The sequence below is a fragment of the Cajanus cajan genome, chromosome 11, assembly GCF_000230855.2.
Source record: "Cajanus cajan strain Asha chromosome 11, NIPB_CcT2T_4, whole genome shotgun sequence".
Classification (NCBI taxonomy): domain Eukaryota; kingdom Viridiplantae; phylum Streptophyta; class Magnoliopsida; order Fabales; family Fabaceae; genus Cajanus; species Cajanus cajan.
The window spans coordinates 28,766,023-28,786,703 of NC_138527.1; the positions used below are offsets into that span (position 1 = coordinate 28,766,023).

A 20,681-nucleotide genomic window follows, 5' to 3' on the forward strand; every position below is an offset into this window, starting at 1 on the left:
TTGTATTTTGTTTGAGTCTCTCATCTCCTTGCATGTGTCCATGATTGGACTTCATACATTTGCATTAGATTTTTGTTTTGAATCTTTGTTTTGTCTTAGTAGTTTGTGTTTAGTCCTTATATGTTGCAAATTCCCCGAATAGCATGTTTAACCTAGTTTTCTTTTGAGTTGTTTGTCAACATTTTGGTCTCGGTTTGTTTACTCTTCTTGCCTACCTATATGTGCTTTTTATTTTACCTTATTGAGTTCATAATTTGCTATTAGTTCTAGCAAATATCCTAGAGTTAGGTTTCCATTGTGTACTTAAGTTTTCAAATCACTTTCTATAAAAATTCTTGAAACAATTTTTGTGTTACTTAAAAATTTCAAGTGATTCATCCTACTTCTAGTGCACTTTTCCTTTGGATTCAAATTTTAAAAGTATAGTGGCTGGAAAACAGAGAAAAATAAAGAGCATATTATTTCAAAATAGTTATAAAAAAAAGTGAACAAAAGAATCCAATCAAAAACCTAAAAACTAGTGCACTAGTTCCACCATTTTTTCACTTGAAATTTGACAAACTTGTAGTCTCGGTTTCTATACTTTGGAATTGTGAAAATTTTGAAAACAAAAGGCAAATGTCTTCTCTGGAATCTTAATTTGAATTCAGAAAAAGAAAGAATAAAATATATATATATATATATATATATATATATATATATATATATATATATATAAAGCATTTTTAAGAGTAAAAGCAGAGAAGAGCAAAAACAAGAAAATACACTTGAATTCCATGATTTTTTTGGACTACTAGCTTGTGTGTACTTGTTCAAATTCCTTCAATTTTTTTTTGTTTTGTAAATCTACTCTAGTGCCTATCTAGGAGCTTTCCTAACTGAGTGCTAGCTTTCATTGGAGTCTTAATTTTCAGCTTTCTTTGTTGGATATCTTTGAGTCTTGTCTTAAACACTTTTACTCTTCAATTTTGGTATAAGCTTTATAAATTGTGCTTTTATTGCTTGTCTTGTTTTCTTTGACTAAAAATTCTGTGCTGGAAGTGGCCTCAAATCCTTGCTTAAGGATCAAACATTGACTCAACAAAAAGTAGGAAAAGACTTGGACATTAAGACTTCAAAATTTGACCTAATTTAGTGACCAAATTTTTCCTAAACTACCTTCACAAGAGTGATCATTCCTTTAACCTTGTGAGCAGCCTACATTGACCATTTTGTTGTGTTCATTGTGCAGGGTCCAGGAGCAACTTGATTCAAGGGTTAGTGGCGGATTGAAACACTTAAACAAGTGTTAGAAAATTGGACAACAAATCCGTCACTAATTTGGTCACAAAAGCCGCCATTATTTGCTTTCTAGTTTAGTTTAAATTTTTGTCAATTCTCTTGTATTTTAAATCAATTTGTAAATCTTGGAGGGGAGTATTAAGAAGCTGGTCAGGTATATCTAACCTTTGGTAGCCTACTCACGTGTAGTACTAGTGGAAGTGACTTGGAAATTTCATATGTTTCAAGCTTCCACTTAGGGCAAATCGACTAGTTGCTTACCTTTGCTTCCTTTAAGTTGGTTGTTTGATCTTAATTGTGTTTACTTTGCTGCCTTGTTTCGTCTAGACTTGTGTAGATTTTATTGTTCACGCTTAGATAGCTTCAAAAACAAATTGTGAAAAGCATACACATAAAAATCTTTGTGAAAATCTTTGGGGAATTGAAAATACCACAAAGGAGTTTAGTGATTTCCACTTGAAAAGGCTTGGTTATTAAGTGGCTCTTAGTAGCTCACCTCCCTTGATAGTGCAACTTATACACTTAGACTTCCAAGTGCTATTTTTGTTCCTAGAAAATACCAAAAATATTTTATTTTTTTTGCATAGCATATAATTTTTTTTTGTTTAAATCATGAGAAAACATTCCTTAGGTATTAGTGAATCAAGCTCTTCAAAACATTTTTTTCAATCAACTCAAGAGCTTAAGCCACTAACACCTTGGACAAAGCAAGAAGTGTTAAAAAGAGAAAAAGAAAAACTTGAAAGAAAAGCACAACTTGTAATTTTGGAGGAAGAAATTCTCATTCTCAAACACAAAGAAGAAAAACTTTTAGCAAAAGAAAAATTGAGAAAAACAAGAGAAAGAGAAAGAAAAAAGGCATTTCTCTTAGGGAAGAGTAATGAGGAAAATATTTCCTCTAAAGAACTTGTGATTAAGGAGAGTTACTTTAACACTAAACAACCCATGAAAAATACTCTCTTTATACATAAGGATCTTAACTCTTATCCTAATACTACCACTGATCATGAAGTTGAAAATGAGCAACAAAATCATCAAACAAATAATTCTCAACTTCAAGATATTGTGAAGAAGGAGTGCACTATTTCTAGTATTACTCCTTATACTACTCCCTTGGAGGTGCACAAGGAAGAAAGTATTTCTGTAGACTTAATAAAGCACCCAATGTTTAGCTTACATTGTTTGGTGGATACAACTTGTAATGAACTATATTCTATGTTTGATCCTACGGGAAGTTTTTTCTCCTTTGAACTTAATTTGATTCCTTCCCTACAAGACAAATATAGTTTATATGATTATAAGTATCTAACAAACAATCAAGTTCAAAATTGTTTAGGAAGTTTTCTCGTAGTCTTTTCTTTATATTCTAGGAAATGCCTAGCTTACCATTTAGGGTACTTTAGGCAATATGTTTTGGTTTTTAAGAATCTTTATTTCTATTATATTAGTCTTAGTGTTATTACATTTTTAGGGTTTTATTCTAGGTTATGCTTAGAAAAAGATCCTATTTTTATTTTTAGGGAGTCTAATTTTGATAGTTTATTTTTCTTTCTTAGGCTAGATAGAAGGACTCCTCTTAGGATCCATAATTCCTTTTCTTATCATGAAAATTTTACCTCTTATACTTGGCATGTTGTGTATGTAGGTGATAATTTTTATTCCATACATCCTCGAGATTTGAGGACAAATCCTTTTCAAGAGGGAGGGGATGATGGAATCATGCTAAGGAAGGCAAGAGGTGACAACCTAAAAGATCCAAGAGGAGTTGGCTAGAGATGAAGGTTTGGGCCAGTCAAGGCCCAATGGGCCTGATGGGCCTGGAAGGCCCAATTTGAGCATCTCATGGGCCTATCTTGATAAATCCATTTTCTTATATTTTGTACATATTCTATTAGTATAGGTTTCACATATTTTGGTCTTATATTTTGGACCACATAGATTAGCATTTTTTGGTCATAGGCTTATTGGGCCTGTTTTTGGGCTTTGTGGGCCTTTAGGCTTTTGGTACCCAATATTGGGCTCATTTTGTTTCTTTTATTATTTCCTAATGTTTGTATATGTTTGGCCATTGTATTTAGGCCATTAGTTTAGGATTTAAGGAGGATTACTTGTTTAAATGAATTAGGCAAAAATAGGTTTAATTTAGTATGCATTTAAGTTGCATTTTGAGTCACATGGATGGAGCCACCTTGGCTGAACATGTGTGACTCAAATTCAACCCTAAATACACACTAAATCAAACCTAAATGCATTTAGCACCCATTGAATTCGGACTTGCACATGTGGGTTTAGATTTGAGTTCAAAATTCAAATTTTGAATTCAAATATTGGCGCCACATATGAAGCTTTCACATTGGCGCCAAAATGCTCCCTAATTCCAGTTCTATAAGCTCCCTCCTTCACACATTGTAATCACTTTTGAACTTGAGAAATTTGAGAGCATTTCATTTGCCAAGTTTCTCCCAAAAGTCTCCTAGATATTGCCTTCAAGAACCTTAGGAATTCTACCTAGTTCTTACCTTTTGAAGTGAGAAATCCTTTGCTTCTTAAGCTTGGATACTTCTCTCCATAGCTTAGGAAACCTTAGTTCCGAAAATCATCCTTCATCTTAAGAGTTCTTTACTTCGGTTTCAAGTCTTCTTGAACAGATCCAAGCTTTGGTGAATCCGAGGAGAAGACACCTATCACTTCTCCTAGAGTTTGCCATCAAGTAATTAGTTCTTTTGTGAAGAATTTCAATGTCTTGGAATGAAATGCTTTGTTTGAATAGAGAATTTACAAAAATTTAAAATCTATTTATGAAGTTCCTTAAAATAGTAAAATTTGAAATTCTCTTACAAAAATAAGAATTTAAAATTCTCCTTATTTTTTATTTTTTATCTTGATGTATATCTTTTAGTTCTCTCCCATATCTCTTAATTATTGAATATTTTAAAAAAAATAAATTATTAAACATTGTCTTATATTAATTTTTAAAATTATTAAATATTTAATATGTATATATATCTTTAAAATCAATTTTATCTATCATAGAAATCAAATTAACATATCCAAACTAAAAATTTAAAATTTAAGAAATTATAATTAATTTATTCAAAAAGATATTTAAAAAATGGTAAAAATTTAAAATCAAAATAATTCAAATTTCAAAAAATTTTAAAATTTTAAAATTTCTCATCCAAATATGTTACTATGCTAATGTCTACCATCAGTTAAAGTTATTGAAAATTATATATTTTATTGAAACGTTTTTTACACCAAAAATTGATTAAAACTTATGAAAATAAACTTATTAATGGAAACGCACAATACATAAAATTTTAATTTTTAATAATTTTTTTCCGTAATAAAAAGTATTAAAATATTTATAATTATTAGCGTAAATGATTTGACACTTCTATTTTATGATCAAATTCTAATTTTATCCTAGAAAAACTGATCTGATGGAAAAGAATTATACCTTGTTATTAAAAAAATTACTTTGACACTTAATAACTACTACCTTTAGTCTTAATTATAAGTAACAAATTGACATCTTTTTATCTTAATTATATGTGACTATTATTTTTTTAAGTCATTTAATAATAAATTTATTTTATACTCATAATTTATTATTAATTATATTTCTTATGTATTTACTTATAACCAACATTAAATATATAAACCACTAAAAACAAATGATATTTTTGAAGTAAGATCTGAACTTATGATAGAATTAATTAAAAATAATTAACATATTTATTTTTCTTGATAGTGATGATTTGTTGTATGTTACTCATAATTAGGACTTCTTGTGCTCCTATATAATATTTATGTTCTCTATTATAAGTCATATATAAAAAAAAACTAATTTTACATATATTAAAAGTATTAGTTATTTGTATTAAATTTTATTAATTTCATATCATTGTTGTCTTTATTACAAAAGTCAAAAAAATGTAGTAAAATTGAAAGGTTATGTATTAAAAAAAAATATTTTAAGGAGAGTGTTACTAATGTTTTGTTTGAAAAGGAAGGAATTGAAAGATATGAAATAAATATAAGATAGAGTAAAAATTTTAATTGTTTAATAAAATAAAATTAGATAAAATATAAAAAGAAATTAATATTTTAAAATTATATTTTATATAATTAAATTTTTATGTAAAATAAATAAATAAAAACAATTACTTTCACAATGCATTAATATTCAAACATAATTAAATATTGCGAGTTACCTTATTCATTACCATCAAAACATAATCAAATATATAGTGACCATGACATTAATAGATAATTATATATGTTTGTCTTGTAAATTCTACCATAATAAAATAACATAGAATCCATCTCTAATTTCTTAATTCCATTAATAAATAGACTCTACCCAACATTTTTTCAAAATCCACTTTAATCTATCTCATTCTTATTATATCACTTCCACCAAATAAATCATAAATGAGATAATAAATAATTAAAATATACTTTTATTAAAAAATGTGTGTGTTTGTTTTTTTCTTCTAACATATATCCCCTTGTTATCTGTGCTTTATACTGCTGTAACTGTTAACGTTACTGATAGGTGATAGCGAAACAGCTGACGTGAAGCTGCCTTCCCATAAATAATACACTTTCTTGGATCAGATAAACAGTCTCATCAAAAAAATTTCTTAGCCTCACCAATCTGCCTTCACTACACATTCTTATTCCTACAACATACTTTTATAACATGTATTTCATTTCCCACATAACTAATAATTTATCATAATTTTATATCCTTTCCAAAAAATATATCTATATTTTATAATGTTACCTCTTACAACTTTTAATATACATAATTTTATTATAATATTGATACAAAATATGTATGTACAATTAAAATTAATGACTAACCTCATAACATAGTATAATTAAGAAGCACTTTGTACATTACATTTAACCATGATGATATTTGCATTTGTTATACATTTTCATTTTAAAGCTTAATAAAGACCACACATAAGAGAGGGGCATGAATTCTCACAAAAGCACTGCTGATGAGAAGGATATTGAACAGAACAGTTCCCACAATGAATGCACATTTGAAGTCGGTTGCACAATTTGTGCCTCTCACTTATTGCATTCAAGGCCCATGAGAAAGCGATGTTCTCAACAGTTCCAATTAACCCATTCCCCTTTTCTCCTCTTCTTGGACTTGGACTATTCTCGTCAATAATATTTTCCAACACAGTTCACAATTCATCTTTCTGTAGCTACATGTAAAACAACCCTCGCCAATTATTGTCCTACCCTAACATTTTTTCCTCTAAAATGTTTGATTAGCTCCATCATCACATACACACATTCCTAACGAATTAACCATACAACACATTACAAGAAACAAAGAATGTCTAGGACATATTTAATACCCCACATGACCCTTTCCATCTTTCATTTGGTTTTAACTAAAAAAAATTAACCATATAAAGGAAAAAAAATAAATAAGAACTTGAAGCTGAGCATAGGGAAGATCATGGTAATGGAATTAAATTATGAGCATTATTTTGAAATAGTTTCCAGAAGGGTCCCCCATATGTGAGAAAAAAAAGGAAATGACAATAGAGACGGGTGATATCACCATCAACACACAGGTAGTGACGCAAGTTTACACAGTGCACCAAACCAAACTCAAGCAACTATCCTTTCCTTTCTATATGCCTCGAATGGCTTCTCAGTTATGTTGGACCACACCTATATTGAGGAACTTCCGGGGAAGTTTGCAGCTTTTGGATCATCTGATCATGTGGCTCCTACTCCAAGGAAGTCAAAAAATTGGGGTGGAAGTGGAACACCATCTGGGGGGTCACTATTCACCACTTTATCTTTCATTTCTGCGACACATGGTGATGATGATGGTTCCTTGGCTGTGCTTGTTGTCGATGCTGAGGAGGATTTCAAAACACTGTAAAAATTGTTGTCTAGTTGTTGCATTGCCGTCAAGTGTTGTTGGGGGTAATGAGGGTAGAAACCAGATAATTGGCAATTATGGTTATGAGATTCATTAGTCCTTTCCCTGAATCTGACCTGGCTCGTAGACTCCCCCATCATGTCATTGCTTCTACCAACTTTCAAAACCATAGGAAAATGTTAGTTAACAAGAATGGAATCTGCATCAACATGCTCATAGACATACCATAGGAAAATGTTAGTTAACAAGAATGAAATTTGCATCAACATGCTCATAGTCATACCATAGGTTTGTGTTACAAAATTTAAGGCAACCTAAAGATGACTTGCATCACTTTTACAAACCATTTTAGAAGATGCTACTATTAATTAAACTTGATTGGAAATTTGGAATTAAAGGAAAAGAAAAAGCTTGTTAAAGCTTGAGAATTAAGGAACATTTATATGGAAGCAGTTTGCAGGAGGCAAAGGACCAAAAAGATTCAGTTAAGAGGGAATAATGAAGGAGAGAAAGGACACACCAGAGAAGAAATCAAATGGTGCTTGTTGAGCACACATTCCAACATGTCGTGGAGTGTTTGACATTGCTTCTCTCTCACCATAACCATTCAAGCCAAACTTACCAACCACAGCTGGTACAATTCCTTGGAAGGACGGGAAACTAGGCATGTTATTGCTGAGTGCTGCTCCATTGTGGCGGAGGTTGAGACAATAGGAAGGTGATGGTTCTGGTTCAGTTGTGGAGGCATTATTATTATTATTATCATTATTATTATTATTATCTCTGCTGCAAACAAAGCTTGGATTTTGCTCCACTCTTGTGTAAACAGATTGGCTCATTCTCCTCCTCCTGTAAGCACTGGATTGTTCTCTGTACTTCCTGGCCATTATAACATGCCAGTGATTCTTCACTGCGTTATCTGTTCTCCCCGGGAAAAGCCTTGCAATCATGGCCCATTTGTTGCCATAGATTCTATGTGCCTGCATTAGCCTCTCCTCCTCCTCTTCACTGAATGCCCTTCTGTTGATCCTTGGATCCAACTGGTTGAACCACCTCAATCTACAACTCTTCCCTAATTCATATACAAAATAAATCACATCAAAGAAACTTAAGGGAAGATTACAACTTCTATAAAATACACTCACACCATAAGAGAAAATGATATAAAATACACTCACACCATAAGAGAAAATAATACAAGAACTTAATTGAATACAAGTTAGACAATTTTTTAAGACAAAACTGAACTATTTCTAATAAAAGAAGATCTTAAAACACTTCTTGTGTGTATGTATCCAAAGAGGCTCATAATGAAGTTAATTAGCATTGATTTTGCACTTTGTTGTCACACCTGATCTTCCTTCTAGTTTTTCAGCTATGAGATTCCAATTCTGAGGGCCATAAAGAGCCACAAGTTCCTTGAGCTTGGAATCTTCTGCAGGCCTCCAATGCCCTCTTGCACAAAGTTTGGAGTTTCCACTATCAACCTCTTTGCCACTGACAAGGTTCTCATTAGGGTTACTCTCTTCATTGAACCTGGCACTTTGCTTTATTTTGTCACAACTGTTACTTTCCCCTACCCCAACAACATCACTACAGACTTCAAAGTTAGAGGAAAGGAACTCCCTCATGAAAGGAAAAGTCCAGCTTGTGCTCCTCCCATTTGGTGAGGCATAGCCACAACTCTCTTGAGATGAAGAAGCATTCGAAAGTGTGGCACAGTTGGAGGAAGCAAGAGAGAGAGACCCCATCATGGAAAGAGAAGGAAAAGGGTAACAAGAAGAGGCATTCTGGCTTTGCTGTGAAGAGATCATGCAACACTTGGATTTAGCCATGTCTTCATTTCACAAGTTTGTGTCACAAATGTTGTTGTTGTTATATGAAACTGTTACCGTATCATAGTTGTTCATGCGACCGAATTACAATGCTTTTGTGATGTGCTGGAGACAGTGTGACATGAGAAAAGTAATGTTGGAGAAATGGTGAAGTTGAAGAGGAAAAGGTTTTGCAGCGAAGCAAAGAGACATGGACATAGGTGTGAAGTGTCTCTTTACACGAAATGTGAAATTTTCACGCACTTCTAAGATAGTATAAAACTTTAAAAAGAGGATTTGTTTTTTCTTTTTTTTTTTATTTTACCATCAGTACAATTTTGGGAGGTGGGCCGGGAGAAAGTGAACTTTGAAAGAGAAATTGTTCTTATAATAATATCGTGTAAAGATTTATGGAAGTACAATAGAGATATCACGAAGAAATAGAAGTAAATGATCAAATAAATAATGGAACTTCAGAAAGAAATAAAATAATATTATTATTACAAAATTCAATAAAAAAAATATTATATGAATGATATTAGTTTATATATTTATAACATTAATAAAGAGATATGTTGAATTTTTTATTTTTTTTCTTTTAATTTATAATTTTTTAAAATTACTTTTGTTTTTATTTTTATTTTTTAAAATATTTTTATCGTAATTGCATGATTCAAATTCACTATTTTTATTTTAAAAGTTACATATTTTATTTAAATAAAATTTATAAAGACATAAATTATTTTTATTTTGCTAATTACTAATAAAAGAGATGTTTCTTTTTGTGTAAATAAATTTTTAAATTAATTCATTTTTATTACTCTATAAATTAGTTTATTTATTTATTTATATAATTTTACCTAAATAATTACCTCAAAACTTCTTATCTCTTAAATAATTATTTATTATATTTATTTTTAATAAAAAAAAGGTATAAAGTGTATCCTTTTCACCTAATCACGTAGTATAAATAATTTTGAGTTTAATTTCTTGAGGAGTTAGTGTAATAATGTTCTAGTGTTCTATCTTATTATCCTTTCCAAAGAAAAAAATAGTAAGTATTAATTTTAAAATAATTATTAAAATTTAATAAATTTATTATATATTATTTTTGTAATTAGAGTGCAATAATTATTTATCCAATTAATTATTGATTGATTCTTTTGAATATTAATATAAATTGAATGTGTTTGAAAATTTTAATTTTTAAGTTACCTATAATCAGTATATATGTATTAATGTATATATATGAGTTCAAAACCTAAAACTTATAAAATAATTAATTGGATTAGATTGTTTCATAAAATTGATAAATATAAAATATATTTAGTTATTTGAGTTAAAAATAAATAAATGTAACAACTCATAATGATCACTACATTTTATGGATCATCAACTAGCATCAAAATTATTTACATACTTATGATTTTATACTCATTTTATATGAAGCACCGACTCGGTCACAACAAAGTGGGATATCAATCCCTCATATAATTTTTCGAATCTTATCATTTACACTAAGAAAGTCTGGTTCCACTATTAGGAATAATACAACTAGATATAAACTTACCACGACCTTGACATACATTACAAAGTCACATATGGAATTCATTCACTAATTATCTTCAAGGAACCATGCAACCTTTCCAAGTACTCGATTAAGAGTTGTAACCTTCAACCTCTTACCTTACTCAATCATTGATTAAAGACCTAAATGATACTTAAGACACTTCAAAACCCGCTCCAAGAGACGCACTTACTTAAGGAATGTTTTCTAGCAATGACCTACCCGAGCACTACTTTAAGACCCCCTATGTGGGATCTTTAGTTTCTAAAACATTTCCTTTTCTCAAGTCCTAAATTAGTCAACATGCCTTAATCCTCAAAGCATTCTCAGCATCCACACCTTAACATTCATTATCTGCATACATTACCTCAAGTCAATACATATAAAGATCAAATTACACCATCATACATAGCATACTAATGCTAGACAACTTAATCATAATAACATATTAATGCCAATACACAACTTAAACCTTGCAAACTTTAGCACATTCGTCATACATATCATATCAATGCTAGACAACTTAATCATAATAGCATGTCAATGTTTATCATCATCATCATACATCATACAATATGCAATAGACACAAATATTCTATTCATGTTCACCAAATTCACCCATCATATGTATCAACATATAATTTACCAAAATCAATAATAGTACAATGACAATGTTCACATAACTCAACACAATTGGAGTTCCACTAATCCAATGAAACTCGTATTTATCTCATATGAAAGCTAAAATGGTTATTTATAACTCTTATGAAGACTTTAAGTTCTAACTCTATCATCTATTATAAGAAAAATTACAGAAAACCACAACATGACATTTTTCACTCAGCACCTAAATTTATGTGAGCCCAATGCTCAACATTGAGAGTAATGCTCAGTATCGAAATCTTTGTAAGCCTGAAAGCTCAACATCCACAACAATGCTCAACATCGAAACAAGAGCAATTACTAGGTCATTCAACTCTAAATTTCATATTCACACACGTAACTTAGAAATCAACCACATGCAACATAAAATTTCATATATATGCAATATTCTAAACTCATTTTCAACTAAAAATGACATAAGGCATCAAGATTATCCACTTTTACTCAATTCACTTAAGAGAACATCAAAACCCCAAATTTCTTTTATGAACCACAACTCACCAATAAATCTAACAATACTATATGAAAATAGGGATTTTGAAAAGCATCTCTTAACATGCATAAACAAATTTGTCAAGAGTTGAATTCTAACTTCCTTTATCTTGACTTTGAGCAATAAAGAATCACTTCAAGAAAAATGATTATTATCTACGGAATGTTATGTACGGAATTTTTTCCGTAAATAATGTTTAGTTATCTACGGAATATTATCTATGGAATTTTTTCCGTAGATAATTTTTAGTTATCTACGGAATATTACCTACGGAATTATTTCCGTAGATAATATTTAGTTATCTACGGAAATTTCCGTAGATACCTTATCTACAGAAATTTCCGTAGATAACTTATCTACGAATTTTTCCGTAGATAATTTATCTATGAAAATTTCTGTAGATAACTTCACCCATAGATAAATTTCGTAGGTAAAACATTTTATTTGAAATATCAATTAACATTTTTTATTATCGTTTCATTTTAATTTATTGTAAAATAATTAAAATATTTTATTTAGCATCATTAAAAAAATAATCATTATAAGATTTAATTTTTTTAAAATTTAATTATTTATTATAATACTTTTAGTCACCGTATCGACCAAAAAATATATTTTTGATTAAAATATATTTTAAAATTTAGTTAATTCATTATAATATTTTAAAATAAATATTTTTAAAATTGTTATTAGATAAGTTATCTACGGAAATTTCCATAGATAACTTATTTACGAAACTTTCCGCAGATAATTTCATCCATAGATAAATTTCGTAGGTAAAACATTTTATTTGAAATATCAATTAACATATTTTATTATCGTTTCATTTTAATTTATTGTAAAATAATTAAAATATTTAATTTAGCATCATTAAAAAAAATCATTATAAGATTTAATTTTTTAAAAATATAATTATTTATTATAATACTTTTAGTCACTCTATCGACCAAAAAATATATTTTTGGTTAAAATATATTTTAAAATTTAGTTAATTCATTATAATATTTTAAAATAAATATTTTTAAAATTGTTATTAGATAAGTTATCTATGGAAAAATCCGTAGGTAACTTATCTACGGATTTTTCCGTAGGTAACTTATCTACGGATTTTTCTGTAGGTGACTTATCTACGGATTTTTCCGTAGATAAGTTATCTACGGAAATTTCTGTAGATAAGTTATCTACGGATTTTTTCGTAGATAAGTTATTTACGGAAATTTCCGTAGATAAGTTATCTACGGAAATTTCCGTAGATAACTTATCTACGAAAATTTCCGTAGATAACTTCACCCAAAGATAAATTTCGTAGGTAAAACATTTTATTTGAAATATCAATTAACATATTTTATTATTGTTTCATTTTAATTTATTGTAAAATAATTAAAATATTTAATTTAGCATCATTAAAAAAATAATCATTATAAGATTTAATTCTTTTAAAATTTAATTATTTATTATAATACTTTTAGTCACCGTATCGATCAAAAAATATATTTTTGGTTAAAATATATTTTAAAACTTAGTTAATTCATTATAATATTTTAAAATAAATATTTTTAAAATTGTTATTAGATAAGTTATCTATGAAAAAATCCGTAGGTAACTTATGTACGGATTTTTCCGTAGGTAACTTATCTACGGATTTTTTCGTAGGTAACTTATCTACGAATTTTTCTGTAGATAAGTTATCTACAGAAATTTCTGTAGATAAGTTATCTACGGAAATTTCCGTAGATAACTTATCTACGAAAATTTTCGTAGATAACTTCACCCATAGATAAATTTCGTAGGTAAAACATTTTATTTGAAATATCAATTAACATATTTTATTATCGTTTCATTTTAATTTATTGTAAAATAATTAAAATATTTAATTTAGCATCATTAAAAAAATAATCATTATAAGATTTATTTTTTTTTAAATTTAATTATTTATTATAATACTTTTAGTCACTGTATCGACAAAAAAATATATTTTTGATTAAAATATATTTTAAAATTTAGTTAATTTATTATAATATTTTAAAATAAATATTTTTAAAATTGTTATTAGATAAGTTATCTACAGAAATTTCTGTAGATAAGTTATCTATGGAAATTTCCATAGATAATTTATCTATGGATTTTTCTGTAAATAAGTTATCTACGGAAATATCCGTAGGTAACTTATCTACGGATTATTCCATAGATAAGTTATCTACGGAAATTTTCGTAGATAACTTCACCCGTAAATAAATTTCTTAGGTTACATATTTGAAACATCAATTAACATATTTTATTATCTTTTCATTTTAATTTATTGTAAAAGAATTAGAATATTTAATTTAGCATCATTAAAAAAATAATCATTATAAGATTTAATTTTTTTAATTTAATTATTTATCATAATACTTTTAGTTATCGTATTGACCAAAAAATATATTTTTGATTAAAATACATTTTAAAATTATTTATGATTAAAATATATTTTAAAATTTTATTTAATTCATCATAATATTTTAAATTAATTGATGATAAAAAAAATAACATACTAATATATGATTTTAAATTTGATATGAAAATATTAGGATATAATTAGATAAGATTTTAAATTAGTATTTTATTAATGATTGAAAATTTAAGATTATAATTTTAAAATATATAAATTATTATTTAAACTTTTAAATTTATAATAATTAATTTAAATTGTATCATAATATTATTTTTAAATAGAAATAAGTAAATTGTTAATTATACAAGTAAGTATATTTATAAATAAATATTAATTAAATATAATATAATTATTATTATTATTGGTAATATAATTATTATATATATTTTTATATTTTTATAGCGGTCTGAACATACCAAAATGAGAGGGATCCAAAAATAGTATAAGTATGAGATTGTACTTAAATGAATTAATTTGCACTACTTATACTGATAACATGCATTAGCTCTTCTGTAGCCTATCTCATAAGAATTCCACAGTTAAGCGTGCTTGACCTGGAGTAGTATAGGGATGGGTGACCTTCTGGGAAGTTTCCCAGAAAATGTGCAATAAGGACAAAACATGTTGAAAAGTGAAGTGTAATGAAATAGCATCCTTGAGAGGCCAAATATGAGGGTTATTACTTTAATAAATTTATTAAAATTAAATAAAAATTTCCTGAAATAGGTTATCTACGACCATTTTATCTACAGATTTTTTTCCATAGATAATCCGTAGATAATTGACATTTATCTACGGATTTTTATGTTTATCTACAGATTTTTCCATAGATAATCTTGATTTTTCTTGTAGTGAATGGAGAAGATGAAAGAGAAGAAATAAAATGACTTTGAGCTTCGACCAGCTCCACTCCAACCCACTTTGATTCTAAGCTTCAAATTTTGAATCCTCAATCGTGTAATGATTCCTCACACACTAAGGAACTTTGGACAGAAGAAGAGAAGATGAAGGTGCTTTAAGGACTCAAAACTCAACCACATTACTCAAATGCCCAATGTTACATTAATTAAATTAATAAAAATAAAAATGAAAAAGTAAAAAAGTTACTAGCTTATTATTTTCATAACCTATTTAAAATAACTTGAAAATATCACCAAGTGGGTAGATTAAACGATATTAAGTAAATTTTTTGGGACTTAATAATCATTTAGATATCTATAATTTTTATAGTATTTACCTTTTAGTTGTATAGTTAAAAATATTTCATTTTAATCTTTATACATATTATTTGTGAATTCTTTTAGTTCTTGTCATCTAATTTTATAGAGCCTATAAGTTAAAATTTATAAAATTATAAGATTAAAAAAATAAAGTTGTGTGTATAAAAATTAAAATAAAATACTTTAATTATATTAACTTAAAAGTAAATTTTAAGAAATTATTAATAATAAAAGTTTTTAAACCAATATTTGAAAAGAATAAAATTTTTATTGAAGTAAGTTTACTCAAAACAAAATATTTCTCTCCCAATATAATTCATTTCTAATTAATAATTAAAATAAATTGTTGCTACTCCTACTCCTTTTTCATAATTAGAGTGAGGGTTTTTGGATAGTGGCTTTCATTTATCCTGTCTGACATTGTTAAAGTAAGATTGTATTTATTTTGTAGTTAAGTGAAAAGTGAGATGAGATGCATGCTGTCATTATACTATAACTATAATGATTCATTCCCTGGCTGCACCTAGCTCATTCACACCACACGTGTGAGTCTCTCTCTCTCTCTCTCCATTCATGGGGTTGCAGAGTCTAAGGCTGTCTCTCTCTAAATTGACAAAAGATAGAGGCTTGAACGTGGTGGTGGAGCTACACACACCTTTCTTTTCATCTTCATTCATCTGCACCACCCCTACCCTATTCCTGCATTTACCTACTCAGTTTTCTCTTTCTACTCTCTCCCCATCACATCACCTCCACAACTCACAAATATCATTCTTATCCATCTCAATTATCTTTTATTTTTCAACCCTAGTCTCTTTTCACCATAAAATAATGAAAAGTGATTAGGGAAAAAGAAAATGAGGTAACATTAGAGTGATGGAAAGAGACATTAACCTGGGATTCAACCACCTGAAGTCGACCCAACAACCAAATCTCTTGGCTTTGCTAAAAGCATTAATTCATGAATAGTTATAAACCATATGTGCTCATAGTACTGTTCCTGCACACCTGCTGCCTCAACTAATTCACATAACACTTCACCACAACGTCATTCTCCCCAACAACCGTATACTATATACATACTATATTCACCTTTAACCCCCTCTTTTTTACATTTTTTAAATACTAAAATTACAAAATTTTGTTTATCAACTCCAATATTTAATACTGTTAATAGATTGTTGCCGTAATTTTTAATAAAAAATTTAGAGTAAATTATATTTTTTCCTTTTATTTATTTTTAAAATTTTATTTTATTTTATTATTTTTAAATAGTTCAATTTGATTATTTGATTTTTTAAAAATATTTAATGTTCTTTTTGTTTAGATTGACATCATTAGATAATGAAAGTTATGAAATTCAATAGAAGAGTAACATTAAACATCATACATCAATAATGGTAATGAAAATTATGAAATTTAATAGGAATAATAATGAATATTATTTAAAAATTAGATGACTGAAATTGAATCATTATCAATCATTTATTTTCTATTTTCTTGTTTCTCTTGAAGTGCTTAGGATGTCTAAACATATTTTCTTCTTATTAAAAATAGTTTAAGCAAGACTTTGTAAGTGATAATAATTATAATAATTTTAATAAAAAATAATAAATATTAATAAAATATTATTGACAATAATAATAATGATAATATTAATAATAAAAATAGTAGTAGTGATGATAAAAAGAGTCATCATCGAATATAAAGTGATTGTTATCCTTTTAAATTATAATCTAGATTAAAAAAAATTGACTTTAAAAATGAATATAAAATCATCTTAAATTCTTTTTAGCTAAACATTTTAAAAACTCGTAATCACTCCCCAAACTGGCAATAATATATATATATATATGTAAACTTTAATCTTTTAAACATTATAATTTATTAATTTAGTTATATGATAAAATTGATTCACTTTTAATTATGTATCCCTTGCATGCAAAACAAAATACATACCGTCATGTTAATCTAGTATACCCAGTTATGAGCATACATGGAATATACATATATATACACCAGTGAAAAACTCCAAAGTTACAAGACGTGTAAAAGGTTAAAAAAAAATGGTATCAGAATTGACGAAGAGTAAAATATGATTTTTAATGTTCTCTATTACAATTTTCATAAAATTATAAATATATCTCAACAAATTAACATTTCAAATCATTATTAATGTCTTCTATGATGAAATCATGAAAGTAATTCCAAACAAGAAAATTTCCACAATCTTCACTTCCAACACAGTAGTATTGCTTGACATTTTACATGCATTCGGAAGAAACCTAGTCGAATAAGAAGGGGCAAGACGAGATTGAGGAAACCAGATTAGCATGTTTCTTTTCTGTGTTTTCAATGTTCTAGTATCTTGTTTGCTCAACTGATTGACAACTCAGCTAAATATATATATATATATATATATATATATATATATATATATATATATTGTTAGAAAAAAGACACTATTTTAATTTAATTTACTGCTCTCATTCTGTGACAGTGTGACCCATAAATGAAATTTACAAAACCCAGTCACACACGTTTTATTTATTTCTGTCATCCTGAAACATGATATAGTACGGTACGGAACATATATTTATCCGTTGATGAGAAATTTCTGAAATACGTTACTGTAAAAAAGAATTATGCAATTTCTGAAATATGTTAGCAGCAAAATGGAAAAGAAGAATGATGACTTATGAACGTTATTAACACCGAAAAGAAAACATGAAAATGTCTTATTTTTTTTCTTTTCTTTTGAAAAAGCATTAACGTGAAGGAAAGGAACAAGGATTAACAGAAATAAAAGAGTAATAACATATGTCCATAATTTATATGACAGTTTGTTTAATATTATTTATTGTATTTATATCTATTCATTATATCTTTTATTTATTATTTAACTTTTCTCTTTTCTTTTACTTTTTCATTTAATTGTACAAATTATTATGAATATCATTTCTACGAATACAAATATTTCCATAGCAACGATTTAAAAATGAATGAGAATTAATTATTTTTAATAATAGATTCTCATACACACATAGTACCATTAAATGGAACCACAATTTAGTGGTATAGAGTTTAAGTAATAAATAAAGAGTTAGTAGTTTAAAGTGAAGTCTTAACATATTATGTGGAAAAAAAATTAAAATAATATGTATATAATTTTAAATTGAAATTTTTGGTGTTATTATTATAATTTAGATAGATATAAAAAATAGTACCACTAACCGCCAATTTTTAACTACAAGTGCAATTGTATATATTCTTTTTTGAATCTAAGCATGTGTTTGATATAAGAAGAAAGTGAAAGAAAAGAAAAAGAAAGAGAATAGATAGTTTGAAGATTGTTGATTTTTTAATAAGAAAAAAATGAAAAGAAAGAAAGATAAGTACTATACTTTTTTAAGTTGATAAACAATATTTTATTTATAATTTTATTATTTAAATTATAAATATTACAAAAATAATATTGTGATGCAGACTTTTGTGCTTTAAAATGTTTATGCCAAATTTTAGAATTTTCCTTCCTTTCTGTCCGATTTGGCTGGAAGCTACCTACAGAATTATTTTCGTTTCCTTCATTGTTGTACATCGGGATGATGGAAGAAATTAATTTTTTTTTGTTACTTATATCATTCCATCTTGAATCCTTCATAAGTACAAGTAAAAAAAAAATCATGATAATACATTAAAATAGAATATTAATACATTGGTTAACATAAGGAATACCAAGCTGTGTTATCTTGATTAAACTGTCTAAGATTAAAGTATAAAATAAAGTATATATAAAAAGAAAAATACCTAATACTTGTTACGAAGAATATAAAAAGATAAATAGTGGATCTGAAGAAAACAGTAGTTGGCAGTCCTTGGATGGAAGGGTTGAACACCTGAGGTGAGTGATGAATGGTTGAAATAGGTGAAGGAGAAACGTAGGGTGGCTGGTGCTGCCTTATGCCATTATTAGTAAGATTCATTTGAACAAGATTTCTGAATTCATTCCCAGATTTACTTTACTCGTAGCTTTCTTCATGAAATGATGTGTGCACAGTGCACAGTGCACATACATCTAACATAGTAACATCGGGAACCTGCGAGAGCAACATCCCATGGTCCTTGTACTACTTCTTGCCCTAATGTTTCCACTTTCACCTTCATCTTCTCACAAACCCATAAATGATCATTAAGACGTAGTTTTCCATCAACTTCATTCCCATCATTCATAAGTAACCCTATTAATACACTTACTTCCTTTTAATATATTTTACTTCAAATAACAAATTAAATAATATAAAAAACTATTTTATTTTATTTACACTAATATTTTAGTCCCTAAAATATATCGATTAAATATATATAATAAATTATATACAAATTTTGGCTAATATAATAAGAGTTAATCACTTATACATTACTAATGTAAAGTTTTTTATATTGACAACTAATTATATCTTTTAATTGTGTCATGTCACTATTAAAAGTAAATATGTTTATAGTGACATGGTACAATTAAAAGATATAATTGGTTGTTGGTGTAAAAAAATTTATACTAACAATGTATAAATGATTAACTCGTATAATAAATTATACATATATATATATATATAAATTATAACTATTTTTTTATAAATTGACATTTTAAGCATGTAAATGATACTTAAAATTTATGATAAATAATTAATATTATGATATAATATTATTAATTAAAATATCAAAATATAGATAAATATGACTAATAAAAATTGAAGTACACTAGAATTTAAAAGAATATAAAAAAATTATTGAAAAAAAAACTAAAAACCTCTCATTCAAGAAAAATAACAAAAAAATGCTTTTGTTACAAGTTAGAGTTGCATGTGAAATTCGTTTAACACAAGGGTATCTTACCGTAATAGTAATAATGGATAAAGTCCAAATATTTAACCTAAAAAATAAATTTAAGTAATTACTAATTTAATCATGACTTTTAACAATTTGAGTAAATAGAGATTAATCAAGGGAGTATTAATTTTATAAATTGCAAACAAGACTAGAAAGTTGTTATTAAAATTCAGAGATTACAGTTCTAAAGTTGTGGCTTATTGTTCCAATCCTCCAAGATAAAATTAATGAATTAATGAGTAATGTCATCAATTATACTTTTGAAATCGTTAACAATCTTATGATTTTAGGAAGCCAATCAATCTTTATCTTAAGAAAAAACCCAAATTTATTATAAAAGATTTTTTTTAAATAAAGTATGTGCACGTAGAAGCGAATTAAATAATTAACTCAATTAGA

General features: G+C 27.3%; 1 protein-coding gene across 1 annotated transcript; it reads right to left on the reverse strand.

The window, feature by feature from the left end:
• Positions 1–6,761: 6,761 nt before the first annotated feature.
• On the reverse strand, positions 6,762–9,287 carry LOC109816235 (uncharacterized). The gene is made up of 3 exons (XM_020381156.3): positions 8,559–9,287; positions 7,728–8,279; positions 6,762–7,364 (listed from the first exon to the last, which is right to left on the reverse strand). The coding sequence occupies exons 1-3, from the start codon at positions 9,040–9,042 to the stop codon at positions 7,039–7,041; spliced, it is 1,362 nt and encodes a 453-aa protein (XP_020236745.3). The 5' UTR covers positions 9,043–9,287; the 3' UTR covers positions 6,762–7,038.
• Positions 9,288–20,681: the final 11,394 nt, after the last annotated feature.

Coding starts and splice junctions, on each gene's coding strand:
- LOC109816235 (XM_020381156.3), bottom strand. CDS start 9,042: ATGGCTAAATCCAAGTGTTGCATGATCTCTTCACAGCAAAGCCAGAAT. Junction 8,280..8,558: donor AAAACTAGAAGGAAGATCAG/GTGTGACAACAA, acceptor TATATGAATTAG/GGAAGAGTTGTAGATTGAGG. Junction 7,365..7,727: donor ACCATTTGATTTCTTCTCTG/GTGTGTCCTTTC, acceptor TGGTTTTGAAAG/TTGGTAGAAGCAATGACATG.